The sequence below is a fragment of the Pseudogymnoascus verrucosus genome (genome assembly GCF_001662655.1).
Source record: "Pseudogymnoascus verrucosus strain UAMH 10579 unplaced genomic scaffold scaffold_2, whole genome shotgun sequence".
NCBI classification, from domain to species: domain Eukaryota; kingdom Fungi; phylum Ascomycota; class Leotiomycetes; order Thelebolales; family Thelebolaceae; genus Pseudogymnoascus; species Pseudogymnoascus verrucosus.
Window position 1 is genome coordinate 609,121 of NW_017263653.1, and position 14,617 is coordinate 623,737.

At 51.9% G+C, this 14,617-nt stretch overlaps 7 protein-coding genes across 7 annotated transcripts; 4 read left to right on the forward strand and 3 right to left on the reverse strand.

Annotated features, from left to right (window-relative positions):
- Nucleotides 1-175: 175 nt before the first annotated feature.
- Nucleotides 176-2,665, reverse strand: VE01_00850 (uncharacterized protein). The gene has a single exon (XM_018270378.2). It carries the CDS (start codon nucleotides 1,364-1,366, stop codon nucleotides 308-310), a length of 1,059 nt encoding a protein of 352 aa, XP_018134823.1. The 5' UTR covers nucleotides 1,367-2,665; the 3' UTR covers nucleotides 176-307.
- Nucleotides 2,028-3,029, forward strand: VE01_00851 (uncharacterized protein; the record flags this gene model as incomplete). Its single annotated transcript, XM_018270379.2, has 1 exon — nucleotides 2,028-3,029. Exon 1 carries the CDS (start codon nucleotides 2,655-2,657, stop codon nucleotides 3,027-3,029), a length of 375 nt encoding a protein of 124 aa, XP_018134824.1. The 5' UTR covers nucleotides 2,028-2,654.
- Nucleotides 3,030-3,354: 325 nt separating this feature from the next.
- VE01_00852 (uncharacterized protein) lies at nucleotides 3,355-4,884 on the forward strand (the record flags this gene model as incomplete). Its single annotated transcript, XM_018270380.2, has 4 exons — nucleotides 3,355-3,510; nucleotides 3,570-3,674; nucleotides 3,725-4,113; nucleotides 4,178-4,884. 4 exons carry the CDS (start codon nucleotides 3,355-3,357, stop codon nucleotides 4,653-4,655), a joined length of 1,128 nt encoding a protein of 375 aa, XP_018134821.1. The 3' UTR covers nucleotides 4,656-4,884.
- Nucleotides 4,885-5,181: 297 nt separating this feature from the next.
- Nucleotides 5,182-7,172, reverse strand: RBG1 (GTP-binding protein rbg1). Its single transcript, XM_018270381.2, has 4 exons — nucleotides 7,068-7,172; nucleotides 6,992-7,012; nucleotides 6,016-6,936; nucleotides 5,182-5,919 (listed from the first exon to the last, which is right to left on the reverse strand). Exons 1-4 carry the CDS (start codon nucleotides 7,086-7,088, stop codon nucleotides 5,779-5,781), a joined length of 1,104 nt encoding a protein of 367 aa, XP_018134822.1. The 5' UTR covers nucleotides 7,089-7,172; the 3' UTR covers nucleotides 5,182-5,778.
- Nucleotides 7,173-7,301: 129 nt separating this feature from the next.
- VE01_00854 (uncharacterized protein) lies at nucleotides 7,302-9,454 on the forward strand. Its single transcript, XM_018270382.2, has 2 exons — nucleotides 7,302-7,869; nucleotides 7,921-9,454. The coding sequence occupies exons 1-2, from the start codon at nucleotides 7,344-7,346 to the stop codon at nucleotides 8,319-8,321; spliced, it is 927 nt and encodes a 308-aa protein (XP_018134827.1). The 5' UTR covers nucleotides 7,302-7,343; the 3' UTR covers nucleotides 8,322-9,454.
- VE01_00855 (uncharacterized protein) lies at nucleotides 8,423-9,231 on the reverse strand (the record flags this gene model as incomplete). Its single annotated transcript, XM_018270383.1, has 2 exons — nucleotides 8,423-9,046; nucleotides 9,097-9,231. 2 exons carry the CDS (start codon nucleotides 9,229-9,231, stop codon nucleotides 8,423-8,425), a joined length of 759 nt encoding a protein of 252 aa, XP_018134828.1.
- Nucleotides 9,455-9,643: 189 nt separating the features above from the next.
- Nucleotides 9,644-14,544, forward strand: HOS4. The gene is made up of 2 exons (XM_018270384.2): nucleotides 9,644-13,567; nucleotides 13,620-14,544. Exons 1-2 carry the CDS (start codon nucleotides 10,045-10,047, stop codon nucleotides 14,309-14,311), a joined length of 4,215 nt encoding a protein of 1,404 aa, XP_018134825.1. The 5' UTR covers nucleotides 9,644-10,044; the 3' UTR covers nucleotides 14,312-14,544.
- The last annotated feature ends 73 nt before the right edge of the window (nucleotides 14,545-14,617 follow it).

The following is a 14,617-nucleotide window of genomic DNA, read 5'->3' on the forward strand; positions in this document are numbered from 1 at the left end:
AAAGATGTGGAGAAATATTTCGGTCAAGGTTTGCCAGACATATCTTTGAAAAAGCTGCGGTGGCATGTAATTGTGGTGACAATAAGATGCAGTGACAGGAATATGTGATCAGCGATGAGAATATGCGGCAACAGGAGGCCGCAAAGCAGGAAGATGAGGTGGCAGCTCCCTATTTCGAGGTTGAATCTGATCTTTCAAAGCTCGGGGCGAGCATCCGTAATACAAATAAAAGTATAGATAGTGTATGTGGTGATAAATCAAACGCAGATGGGTCTCGCCTCTTCCTTAAATACCAAAACTACTCAGACTACAGCTTCTTCCTCATCGCAAGGATCCTCTCAGTCCCCTTGCTAAAATCATAAGGAGATAGCTTCCCATTCGCCAACGCTACAACAAGCGCATTCACAATCGCCTCACCCTGCGTCGCATTCCTCCCAGATGCAAGAATAATATCCATCCCCGCCACAGCCGCCAGAACCCCACGCTCCGCATCATTTCCAAACGCCTTCAAGCTCCCAGCCTCAATCGCATCCGTGATCGTCACCCCCTTAAACCCAAGCCTCTGTCTCAGCTCCCCCTGCACCCACGGGATACTCAACCCCGCCGGCAGCTTCGCATCAAGGGCCGGGTAAAGTGCCCAAGACGTCATCACCATGTCGACACCCGCCGCAATTGCACCCTTATACGGCGCTTCATCCACATTGCGTAGCTCATCCAGCGTCAGCGTGATCGTAACTGGCTTAACATCCGTATTCGCGTCCTTCGCCGCCGAGCCCAGGCCAGGGAAATGCTTCGCCGCAGCAAGCACGCCAGCAGCTTGCTGAGAGGCAATAAACGCCGAACCGCACGTGTTAACCAGCGCAGGCGTATTTCCGAATGACCGCCCATACGCATCGGTGAAATCCCCTGCCACACGGAAAACATCCAGCACCGGTGCCAGATTGCCGTTCGCACCGCTCGCCTTCAGCGCGCTCGCTGCGTCCTTCCCTGCCTGCGTAGCGGCGGCAGCTGGGTTAGCTGACGCCCCGATCTGCTTCGCGGATGATACGGGGCCGCCGGGGAGACGGCGGACTTGACCGCCCTCCTGGTCCGTGACGATGAGGAGGGGGTGGCCGTCGTAGGCAGGGCTCTGGGCGAAGGCGGTTTGGAAGCTAGCAACGACGGTGGGGAGGTTGGCGTCGACGTTCTCGCCGAAGAGGATGATGCCGCCGACTTTGCCTTGGCGCGTGAGAGTGAGGAGGGAGGCGGGAGGGGTGAGGCCGGGGTAGGAGTGGATGACGTGGCGGGCGGCGAGGAGGGTGTCTGAGGCGGTGTCTGCTGTGACGAGGAGGGCTGTTGCCAGGAGGGTAAATATGGAGGACTTCATATTGAAATCGGGGTAGGATGGAATGAGAGACTAATTTTCAAAGTAACAAGGAAAGAGAAAGAAGCAATCAGTTTCGTGACCTCAAATAATAACTTCCTTTGGGTATTTAAACAAAAGCTTGTTTTCGGTGCTTAAGTAACAGCGCTTTCGGCGATTTAAAACAAGGTAAATTGACAGCAAAAGAAAATAGTTATTACTTGTAGCTAATCAGGGGAACCTCTCTCGCACGTTCATTAACTAAGAGGCAGAGCGCGAGGTTGAAGGATTCTCTTCCAAGCTCATAAATAGCGGCCGTCGCACAACCATTAACACTGGTTGCTAACGAGGGGTAGGCAATTCCAGGCATTGATCGGCATGCGAGCATCAGGAACGGAAGGTGCGAAATATCCCACCAACTTTATAAAATAGGAGCAACCATCACCAAGTAAAAGTGAAGGGCAATCGACTTCAGAAATAACTCTTTGGTAGAAAATACGACTTACCCCTATTTCACTGACACTTGACATTCTGACAACACGGGGCGTGCCGGAAAGGAGAAAAATAGTGCACGAGAAAGCGCCCAACTAAAAGCGGGCGGGACAAGCTAACGGGATGCCAGAGTTGAACCAACCAATATTTCCATGACTCGGGCCGTGTGCTTTAACTCACCAAAACCCGCTCAGGGCAACAAACCTCAGTCCACTTGGTATTGAGTTCGCCACTGGATATTCGCTGTCATCGAATGAGGCCGTTTCCCAGGGCGGTAGGTTTCACGTGGGGGGCGACGCCCAAATTCTCGCCACGTGAAAACTGCAGGGGTAAGGCGGAGATGCTTCTTCTCCTGGGTAGTCCTTTTATCCGGGAGTGGAGTGGAGATCGTGTCTGCCGCGTTCGTCCCCAATACCCAGAGACCGAGTTGACGGAGATCTGCTGGGACGTGCTGTATGCAGAGTCGTGAGACAAAATAAACAATAGATCGTGACGGGGGACGGGCTGATGAGAAAGGCGCGTGCTTGCGATTGCTTGGGTGGCCTTGCGTGCATCATGATTGCCCTCCTTGGCACATGAGATCTGAAAACGCTTGTTATACGGCAGTTCCGAAAAGCTCTTACATTTTTGGTAAGCAAGCTTCCCTATTGCGTATACAAGACCAGGCTACTCGTTCGAAGTACGCCAGAACCCCTTGCGCCAGCCACCGTGGTGGAATCATAAATGACCCAGGGCAAGCCTAAATAGGGGATTCAGCGGGCCCTGACAAGAACGTGAAACTTGGCGGGGTCGTTGGCCTCGTTGTTGGCTTCACTGAATTATGGGCGATGTGGATGGCGATGTGGATGGCGATGTGGATGACGATGGCCGCACTTGCATCGGAGCGGCAGTTTTTGACGATAGTCTTTCCCTCTCTAGTTTGGGAGCGGAGCAGAAATGCGGATCCAGCACGTTTACGGGTATCACTGGAGACATTTATCTAATTCCGATAGCCATCTCCGGGTCGGCACTAACCTATATTCGTGCCCTCCGTCCCCATTGTCGCGCGTTCAACGGCCAATTTATATTCAATGAGGGGGTTCTGGAGCGAAATAGCACTGCCGAGGCATCCACATCGGGCGACAAGATGGCTTTCGGACTGAGAGTATCACCATCGATATACGCGTTCCCAACGAACGTTAATCGTATCCGTTGAACATTTATTGGATTATATCATGCCCGACAGTGGGCCTGCCGTGTCTTACCACAGTTACGTCTGTTGCCCTCTTAGAATTGCCCATAGAATCATTCTCCCGCCCCTTCATGCAAGTCTCGACTCGGGCATCACTTCCGTCTCCATATAACTTTGCTGATCTCCGCTGCAAACTGAGTAGTGTCCCAATGATTGCCATCAACGGCCGGGCGTTGCAAGACACTAGCCGTGATGTCAGAAAGCGACAGATGGGACAAAGACTTTATATCAGACCCCCATTCCATCTCACCGGTAAATCCGGACAATCCACACTTGCTATCTTTCAACAATGACGGTGACGCCAGCTGATCGAGGGCCTCAAGTGAGTGCTGTGGCTGGTTTATTCTTCGCTCTAAGCACCATTGGGATTATTCTACGATGCTACTGTAGAGCCGTCGTTGTCAGGGCCTTTGGCATGGACGATTGGTTCGCTGTTATTGCCTGGGTAAGTCATACTTCTACTGATTTACCTTTATGAGTCGAAATACTAACCATAAGCTCTAGATATTCTTCACTTTCTTTTGCGCATTTGCTATTACTGGCGTGCACTACGGAACCGGACAACATGCTGCAGACCTCCCACCTGAAGACATCCCAGTTGGGTTGAAAGTAAGAACCCCTTATCTCAAGCCAGCTTGAGCAGAACTGATTGCATTCAGTGGTGGTGGGCATGCGAACCCGTCTACGTCCTGTCCAATATGGCTCTCAAGCTCAGCATCAGCATTTTCTTACTACGACTCGCCGTCACCCGGGCTTCCCGGATAATCATCTACGTTATCATAGGTGTAGTCGAAGCCTACAGCGCCTTTTACTTTTTCCTATTCGTCCTGCAGTGCCGCCCTTCCTCATACTTCTGGACGCAGTACACCGGAGGCACGGGGACCTGTGTCAATCCGAAAATCACCGTTGATGCTACCTACGCCTATTCCGCCATCTCTTGTGTCGCAGATTGGGGATTGGGTCTCATGCCCATCTTCCTGATCTGGCACATTCAAATGGACATGCGCACCAAGATGTCTGTTGCTGCTATTCTCTCCGTCGGCGCTATGTATGTCCCCTATAACCCACCACCCCCTACCCCTTAAAATTACAACCCACTAACCCTCTCGCAGCGCCTCGACCGCAACAATCGTCCGCATCCCCTTCGTCAAGGACCTCGCCAACGTCCAAGACTTCCTCTACGCCACCACGGATGTCGCCATCTGGTCCACCGTTGAAACCGGCATCGGCATCGCCGCCTCTGCTGCCGCGACCCTACGCCCGCTCTTCAAGGCCTACTTCGGCAGCAGCCACCTAGCCGGTAACACGTCATCGAACAACTGGCCGCGCTCGGGCAACTCAGGGTATGTCCAGAATAAGGCGTCGGGAGGGGAGGAGTTTGGGATGCGGAATAATGCGGGTAGGGCGCCGGGTACGGGAGTGACGACGCTGATTGAGGCGGATGCAGATGAGAGGGGCGAGGCGGGGAGGGTGAAGTTTGAGGGGGGTGGGTGGGATAGTCAGAGTAAGTTGAGGGGAGGGAGTGATGATGAGGCGGAGTGGAGGTCGGGGATTATGAAGACGACTGGGACGACGCGGACGGAGCTTTAAATGGGGTTTGTTTGGGCACCACTGTATTACCTCTTAATCGGAGTGTTGATTTCGGGGTGTTTTAGGGGATGGTGGGAATTGGGACGATACACAAGCATCGAATGATGTGCGGAGGATTTTTTGATTTTGGGATATACCTTTGTTGCGGGCTAGATCGAATGAATGCAAATAGGAGTTAAGGATATAAATTCAAATATATATATGAATATAAGAACAACACCCCGTTTCGGACAGTCAACCACTATCCCGAGGCTACGCAGAGTTTGCACGTCTGCACCCTCTTCACCCCACGTCTTGAGCTACCGTAGCGACAACATCAATGAATTGACATCAGCAATTTCACTTTTCTTAGGTTAGATACTGGAATGGTGGCTGCTTATTCTAATGGCAACCGCAAGATGCGCGGCGTGCTCAGAGACCTGTGGGGTGTGGGCAACCCACCCTTACCGACATAATGGATAATAACAAGTTTTAAAATTATGTATAGTTAATTGGGCGTGGAATCTTGAGCGCCAAAATAATGATGGTGAAATAGGAGCGACAATGGTTCATGGCGGCGACAAGAAGGTGACATTGACGAGAGAGCAACAGTGGAGTGAATGAAATCTGTACAATAAAGTACCGATCTAAACGTCCTTCTCGATCGACAATATTGTCTGTCTTCGATATCTCTTTGATATCCTGTAACATCCATTCCATGAGAGTAATATGAGTGATCTCTAATCTAAACGGCAACCCTGTTTCTGCTTCTACATCTACTTTAATTTCAACTGTCTACATCTATAATTGTTAGTCGCAGCCGCATATTAAATATGTAATCCGAGAAAAAATATAAATTTTAAGTGCTCTAAATCCACCTGGCCGTCTAATGCGGAACCAAGGCATAACTGACCACTTCTACGTCTGTACGTGTGCAAATGCCCCCTATAGGACCCAGCGCGTGGCGCAGGCATTTTTATGCCTTTTCCGCCCCCATCCCCGTCCTTGGCTTCGACACTATCTTTCGACTACCCCCTCTAGTCGTAGCCAGCCCGATGTCCCCCGTACATTTAATCCTTCAACGCCAACTCCTCATTTACAACCGCGGCTCCTTATCGTTTTCTGTCCTTTAGGTGGTCTGGTCTCAGCGCTTGACGATGGTGATAATATCCTCATCCCCGAGCTCGTGGCTCAGACCGACACGCTGGGGTTGATGCTTGACGGACTTGCCGTAAACGATCGCAGAGCGGAAGTCGTCGACGATAGTTTTGTGGATGGCGTTACACTGGGTGGAACGTTAGTGGCGTGTGTAGGGTGGAAAGCTGAGTGAAAGGGGTAGCAGGAAAGGGGAGGGTAAAAAGGAGGGAGGAAGGGAACTCACGAAATCTTCGACGGTGCAGCGTGTGGAGCGCAGAACGACTGGAGATGAGTAATCGGGCAGCTTGCCCTTTGGCTTGGTGTATACGCGGACTAGCTTTAGCTTCTCCCACATCTGCTCCATGAGCTCGTCGACATTCCAGCCGTGCTCGGAACTAATCGGGCAAGCGTTTGGAATCCGGTACAGCAAGTCTAGCTCCTCGATACTAATGGCATCGATTTTGTTCAGTGCGTAGATAACAGGGATGTAACTCCGGCTCTTCGCCTCGAGCACATCAATCAAGTCGTCGATGGTGGCGTCGCAGCGAATGGCGATATCTGCGCTGCTAATCTTGTACTCCTGCATGACGGCACGGATCTCATCGTGGTCGATGTGCGACAGCGGGACGGTGTTGGTGATGCTCAGTCCACCCTTATCCTTCTTCTTGAAGACGATATTCGGCGGCGACTTGTTGACACGGATCCCGAAGCCCTCCAGTTCCGCCTCGATGACCTTCTTGTCAGTCAACGGCTTATTCACGTCCAGCACGATAAAAATCAAATGACACGTCTTCGCCACGGCGATAACCTGTCGTCCACGACCCTTTCCGTCCTTCGCTCCCTCAATAATACCGGGTAAATCCAGCATCTGGATCTTCGCACCGTTGTACTCCACCTGACCAGGAACCGTTGTGAGCGTTGTGAACTCGTATGCCGCAGCCTCGGAATGTTGACCAGTCAGTCGACTCATCAGGGTACTCTTTCCTACGGAAGGGAAGCCGATGAAGCCCACGGAGGCGACACCTGTGCGCGCAACGTCGAAGCCTGCCCCGCCACCACCACCGCTAGATGAAGGAGTGAGGAGCTCGCGCTTGAGTTTCGCAAGTTTGGCTTTAAGTTGACCAAGATGGAAGGAGGTGTTCTTGTTCTTTTGGGTCTTGGCCATCTGCGGAGTTTGTTAGATTTTGCCATTGGGGGATTGTGGGTGGGGGTTTGCGGACCTCCTCCTCGATGTGCTTGATCTGTTCCACTGTGTTAGCTGTGTTCGTCTATGAGGGCGGCAATGGCGGCGCATACCTTATCTACTGTGGTCGACATGATTGCGGTTGTATTTCTTGTCTAATGCCCCCTTGCTAAAGTTGTTTCGTGGGTTCCCACGGTGTTGTCGTTGCGCAAACTGGTATCAAATGCAGATATGGCAGTTTGGGTTGTGGCGGGGAAATAAATTCAAGAATGGATACGGAACAAATTTGTGCCGCTCCGGCCGTGAATATATATAAGGCTGTCCGCCATGTTTATCAAACACGACTGAACAAAGTGGTGATTGCGCCAAAGTTGATCTAACGCGCAAAGATGGATCCAGTACAAGTTTTGCGAAATTTCTATCTTCTTGCGTCTACACTCCTTGTGTCATTCAATGTGGTGCCCTCTTTGCAACAGCGATTCTTGAAATATGGTGCCAGAGCCACCAAAGTGAAAGACGAGCATGGCAAGCCTATCCAGGAGCCCGAGTCCAACAGTCGATTGTCAAAGTTGATGGACTTGGTGGCATCATTTGGTGTACCCCACTCGTGGTTTACTCACTTCTACATAGCCTCAGTGGCGTCGTCCGTATTCTGGGCGATACAGGTTGCCCGCAAGGGACTGTTCTTCAGATTTCTAGCAGAGCTGCACTTAGACAACTCTGTCAATGAGCCATCAATGACAATCGATCAGGTGGTTCTAGTTTGGACACTCATGGCCATCCAAGGCTGCCGCAGATTGTACGAATGCATTACCCTCACTAAGCCGACTACATCCAAAATGGGCGCTGTGGCATATTTACTTGGACTTGTGTTTTATTTGGCTATGGGAGTGGTTGTCTGGGTAGAAGGAATACGTAAGATAGACGCCTGTCTGCCCCATCATATTTCTTTGCTGATTGTAAAAGCTTCTATACTTGCCAATGACATCTCATTCCAATCCTTGGCCACCATGATTCAGCCTTCCGTCAAGACTGCCATCGGCGTGCCTCTCTTCCTCCTCGGCTCAATAGCCCAGAACACGTGCCACACCTATCTCGGAAGTCTCAAAAAGTACTCTCTGCCGGAGGAAGGATTGTTTCGTGGCATCATCTCGCCGCATTATACGAGCGAGTGTGTGATATACCTTGGACTCGCAATCGCTGGAGCACCCCCAGGTCAACCTTTGAATAAAACCATTGCTACCGTAGTCTTCTTCGAGGCTATTAACCTGGGCATTACCGCGGAGTCCACTAGAGCATGGTACAGCGAGAAGTTTGGTGCGAAGAGCATAGAAGGTAGATGGAGAATCTTCCCGTACGCTTATTGAGTGCACGACATATAGGCAATGACTTCGGATGCCGTATACACACACAAGAGACCTGGATGGAGGGATATGCTGCTCAGTCGCGAAACTGATACCTAAAGAGATCAAGCCTTTGTGCCAAACAACCTACGGCCCAGCTTTGACACTTTCAGCACATCTCGATATGTGAGGCTCGTACGACTTTGTCGTTCGTTTACGCCGTCTTTCAAAAGCTCTGGATGCCCTAGCAAATCCCAGTTCGCAACCGTCTCAGAATTAAGATTTGTGTCCGCTGTCACATCGGCAATTCCGTGCAGATAATTTGTGTACATCTCCCCCGTTGTGATCAACAAACTCCTTGGCTCCTGTAGGATCTTCCACCGTGGCCCGCTCTCAGTACCGCCATGCTCATTGCTGCCGTAGATGTCAAGACAGAGACTTGCGCCCAGGCTAACAGTGCAAACAACGGGATGGTAGGCAGAGCCGTCTTTATGTGGCATGATGCCTTGTCCTGGAAGGTATTCGTTGATTAATACGTGATTCGGTGCTTTGTGAGGGCTATCGGAGAACATATTCAGGCTTGGATCATCGGCATTCACTGGTAAAGAGAGGATTCGTGGAATTATCGGGTTGATGAGCCACGGTGGCAGGGGGGACTCCAGTAGAGTGTTGTTTGCCAGATCGGACGGCCATGTCTGCAGTCTTCGATGAGTGAGCGTCTTCCATCGAGGCTTCGGAGCTGTTGCTATCTTCGAATGATCAGTGGTGGCCTTGGGGTGACTCTTAATATCATACTCACTTTCTCAAGAATGGCAGCTTCTTCTGCTTTGGTTATGAAATCAGTAACATAGCAAACTGTGCCGGGTAGAGACTTGACTGTTGCCTCTTCAAGGCTGATGGGGAGACCGGTTAGTGGAGAGTTGAGTGAGCTCATAGCAAAAAGGTGATAGATCAAGCAAGGAGAGATCTGTAGCGTGGGGAAGAAGTGATAGATTGACACAACGCAAGCCACATCAGCGGAGCTAGTTTATTGGGAAGCTAGCACAAAGAGCGATGCCGATGATTCTGAATCTGTTACTGGTTGAAGCTAATGTGGCCAACAGACGATAAGGTTTGCGTCAAGCGTCAAGCTTTAGGCCGCCACGCCAGCGCGGGTTCGTTTGAACGCCTAGCAATTATTTCGTACTAAAAATCAACAGACCATAACGTCAATATTGCGTCTGTATATAGTATATTCATGTGCCGTGAGGGAGTGTTGTCTCTGAGCCAGCACAATATGGCCATGCATGAATTGTGATTTGCGACGACGGAATTGGTGATGTAGAGCAGCAAATAATGTGCCATAATACACGAAACAGGTCACCGTACTCCAACTGCCGCCGCCAATCACAGGCCTCGAAGCCAATCGCCTCCAATGTCTTCAATGAGGAGCTTCCAATGAGTCGACGACCTACAACGGAGGCCTCTTGTATTCGATTATTATAGAAGCGCACAAACTCCAAGGGCCTTCAGCGATCACATTGTCTGTGTTTCGGCATCCATCGTGGTGGCCGACGACGCTTGCGACACTGGGACGACCCCCAAACACCAAACGACCACGAAGCCTTGGTTGTTGATCGAGGGTCCTGCCTCGGTCTCAAGCATTGGCCCAAACGTCGAAGTGACGGGCACCAAAGATGCAGAGGGGGAGACGGGGGCCGACAATATAAATCAGATCCATACTGCGACAGATCCAGATGTGGCGACGATGGAGCCCGCCGAACCCACCAAGTCGCCTCCAGGAGTCGATGCGCCAGACACGACAGAAAGCGCAACTCCAATAGGGATCAAATCATCACCTCCTCCTCTGCCAGTACCAGCGCAGGCGCAAGTGTCGACTCCGAATGTAGAAAACGAGGGCGACGCAACTCCTGCTTCGGGGAGCGACTCGGAAGCGGAGACGGTGGTGCTGCCTGGAGCTGATGGCTACTCGCCATCGAAGATTCGAAAGAAGCGAAAGATCAAGCTCGAAGACAAGACAAACGAAAATGGTGGCGACATCAATATGGATATTGATGTTGACATTGACAAAGGTACTCACATCGCCCAAGTAGACGTGAAAGCTGAGGAAGGTCAAACCTGGAATGAAGGCGCAGCTTCCCTTTTGGGAAAGAGAAAACGGTCGAAACATGGCAGCGCTACTAGACCTGATGATAACCATACGGGGAATTCCAGCGGATTAAGCTCTGTGCCGACGTCACCTGCTGCTCGATCATTGCCAGGTCCACCCAAGAGAACCGGCTCTGAGCCAGCAAGGTCCAGGTCCCCGTCACCAAGCGCGCCTCGAAAGGAGAAGCGACACCTAGAGCAGGTAAACAATGAGTCGGGATCTGAACGTGATAAGGACAATTGTCGCTCACATAAGAGGCGAAACTCCAACGCGAATAATTCTGGTAAACACAGCAAAAATTCCGCCACAGACGGTACACCTCAGCATCACCGAACGGAGTCTCCTTCGCCCACAAGGCATAACAACACATCTGCTGCGAATGGCTTAAGCCATAAAAAGAAAGCTATCCCAGCTCCACTGCGCACAACCAAGGACCATTCCATCGACTATCAATCTGACGCATCATCAACTGGCGAGTCGCCATACACCCGACGCTCGAGAACACGCAATCTTGGGACACCTCCAACCGGGGATCTAGCTCACTCCGCAAAGATGCCCCCGCATCGTAGAAGGCCAGATAGATATGGACGTACGCCACTCACGGATGCATGCGAAGATGGGGACTATGATAAGGCGAAGCACCTGCTTGCAGAGTATCCAGAGGACCTCGACCAACCAGACGCAGCTAGGAACACGCCTTTGCAATGTGCAAGCTTGAACGGCCACGAAGACATTGTCCAAATGTTACTTCAGAATGGCTGCAACGTTCATTGCAAGAATGACCTTGGAGACTCGCCTCTTTTGGATGCTGTAGAGAATGGCCACTTGCAAGTAATCAGACTTCTTCTTGGTGCGGGTGTGGATCCCCGTGCACGAAATAAGTTGGGTGAGGAACCTATCACGAAAATCAATGAAGACGATGAGGATGCCGATGCAATACGGGAAGCTCTTTTAGCGGCCCGCTTGACATATGCACAAGCCCGCCCCTCAGCCACTAGCCAGACTCCGCAAGCCGAAACCAGTGACTCTAGGAATCGAAGGACCATGAGCCACGGCAGATCGAATAGGACTGGCCAGCACCAGCTTTACACACCACTCACTGTCACCACTCTCAGAACTGCGGCAGCCAAGGGCGACCTTCAAACGGTGGGCTTGGTAGCTTCAGTTCTCGAAGAAGGCCTCGATGATGCTGAATCTTTGATCGCAGCAGCCAAGGGCGGCCACGATGAAGTCCTGCAGATCCTACTGGCAGTCGGCAATGCGAACCCTGATCCATCTCCTATCCCTGGGTCCTGGGAGTACTCCACGCCAATCCTTGCGGCAATTGGCGGCGAGAACATGAAGGTCATTGAGCTGCTTCTTGCAAATATCGATGACGGTAGATTCGACCCGACAAAAACTTACCGTGGCCGAACCTACTATGAGATTGCCAAGGAACGTGCTGGGCCCCTTTGGGAGGATGAGGAGAAGCTCCTGAAAGGTGCCTTTGATAACTACAAATCGTCAGCACGATCTGGTCGCTCTGGTCACTCCTCCAACAATCAACCAACTAGGTCTCACAGGAAGAAGCCATCGGATGCCTCCGACAGACCAAACGGAAGCAAGGAAAAGCATCAGGCCGGGGACAATGGAGTTGACCACAGACGGGATCGATTGGGTTCTCCAGGTAGAAAAGGCGTGAGTCGTTCTAAGGAAGGTGGTGAGGCTCTTGACCGAGAATCAGTCCCGTCACCTTCTCAGGAGAGAAAGAGATCAGAGCTCGATCGAACTGTTAGCCCGTCTGAATCGGAACCAACCAAACCTAGGCGCAAGTTAATATCTGGGAGAGATTTGAAGGGTGGACGCGAGAAGCAAAAATCAAATACCTCTATCACGTCTCCGCCTGGGGCAACCTCGGCTGGCGCTGATGACGATAAGTTAGATGCTGCTGGGAGAAAGAAAAACCTACAGCGTTCTGACTCTAAGGCTGCCTCTGATTCTGTGACTGAGCGGTCGAGGTCCGCTAAGCGAGAAAAGTCGTCAGACCGCATGTCAACAATCAGAGCTCAGTCACCAACAAAGAGACCGAGGACAAGCTCAACACCTCCATCTGAATCGCAAGAAGCTTCAAATAAACGCAGACGTCTCGAATCGGAATCAAAGGGGCTACGCCGTTCCGAGAGTGTACGAGACACATCTCCTAATCATCGCAAGCCAATGCCACCTAGGTCAGACTCATCAACGCAAAAACCTAGCTCCTCAAAGGAACAAAGGCTTGAACCTGGCCGTAAAGAAAACCAGAAGCTGTCCAGCAAGCCAACGCTTTCTGGCGAAAAATCATCTTCTCACAAAGAGGCCAGACCTCGTCCCACTGAGGGTGTGCCAAGCGCCAGATCAAGCCAAGAGGCCGATCAGAAGACCAATTCCGCCGAAGAGGCTGCAGCACTCATTAAGAAGAAGGCTCAGAAGGAAGCAAGGGAAGCAATGGACGCGGAACGCGAGAAGGCAGAGCGTGAAAAGGCTGAGCGAGAGAAGGCAGAGCAAGAGAAGGCAAAACGAGAGAAGACCGAACGTGAGATGAAGATCAAGAAGGAAGAAGATGACCGTATTGAGAAGGAACGCGCCGAGGAAGCAAAGCGACGCGTAGAAGAGGCTCGTGTAGCCCGTGAAGCAGCAGAGAAGCGCAAACTCGAAGAGCAGGCTAAGCGAGCGGAAGAAGACGCTAGGAGAGCGAAAGAGGAGGCCGAACTCCAAGAACAGCAGAGGCGCGAAGAAGCCGAGGCGCAGCGTCGTGCTGAGGAGGAAAGAAAGCACAAGCTTGAGGAGCAGCAGCGCATTCAGCGCGAGGAAGCAGAACGCAGACGAGCTGCCCATATTGCCGAACAGCGAGCGGAGCGCCTCCGTGTTATGAAAGAGAAGGAGGCAGCGCGCCTTGCAATGTTGCCTCCTTTGCTGCGCTGGTTTGATGGTTTGGCCCAACCCGCAATGGCAGAGGTTGCTGTGAAGTTCAAGTTTATGCAAGGCGTCCGCTATGATACGATCGTTCCTGAGGCAACCGGTAAGCCAGACGGTAGAGAGCAGTGGGTGCTAAACACGCACGTCGCGCTCCTCCTCGGCGAGAAGGACCTCCAACTCAGCCGATGTAAGTCCCGCCATCTCTTCTATAGCCCGCGTCTTTACTAACACCTATCTAGACACAGCATGGGAGCGCGTCTCTGCTTCATTCCTCGCCAAACAAGGTCTCTGGCGTCTTAATAAAGACATGTACTCGATGACACGCCCGGACCTGTACCCCTACAACCCCCAGTTCGCCGCGAACCCTTTCCAGAGAGTATCCCCCATGGAAGCCAACGACATGCGCAAAGCCACCTTGCCGCTCTTCCTCGGCCTCGACCTATTCTTCGTCAAGGTCGCAGACCTGATGTTCATCGCGCCGTCCATCCCGCACCTGCGTAACCTCCAGCTCAAGGTCGAGTATTACGAGGCGCTCCCTGATGAGAGCTGGCTGGACCGCTGGGCCGCGCCGGACAAGTGGAAGCAGGACCCTGACTGCGAGAAGTACTTGGGATTTGCGCCAGGCACGAAAACGTATGTTAATGGCGACCTGGTGAGCCAGGGGGGTGCACAGTTGGCAGTGGTGTCACACAGGCCGTTTCCATCGACGAGGGTTCCTCGCGCGGGGTTCATGGAGGTGAAGAAGGGGGAGCCGGAGTATGAAGATCTTGCGAAGCAGCAGGATCTGGGAGATGGAGAGGTTAATGGGCAGGTAGCGAAGGGGGGGGCGAATGGACATGCGGAGGCTGAGAAGAGCGGGGGCGAGGCACCGAAGAAGGGGGAGAGCGATGCGGGTGTCACGGATGGAGTTGGCGCGAATGGGGTTCTGTGAGCGTAGGGAGGGCGGATTGGTTTGGTTTTGTGTGGCTAGCTGTTTGGCTTTGTTTACGATACCTGTTATGATATGGCGGTCTGCACGATGTAGGTGTCGTTGGGACGGCGAGATGTGATGAGGTGGGTGGAGGAGGGGTGACTTAATGATGGGCGGGTGGGTGTTTTTAGTGACGAGGGATCGGATACAAGAAGGCAACGAATTAGGTGGATATCAGAATTCGGGAGATGTAGAGTATGTAGCTAGATTAGTAAATCAAGCAATGTTCTCATTTATTCGTCATGATGTTCGTTTTGCCAATGATTA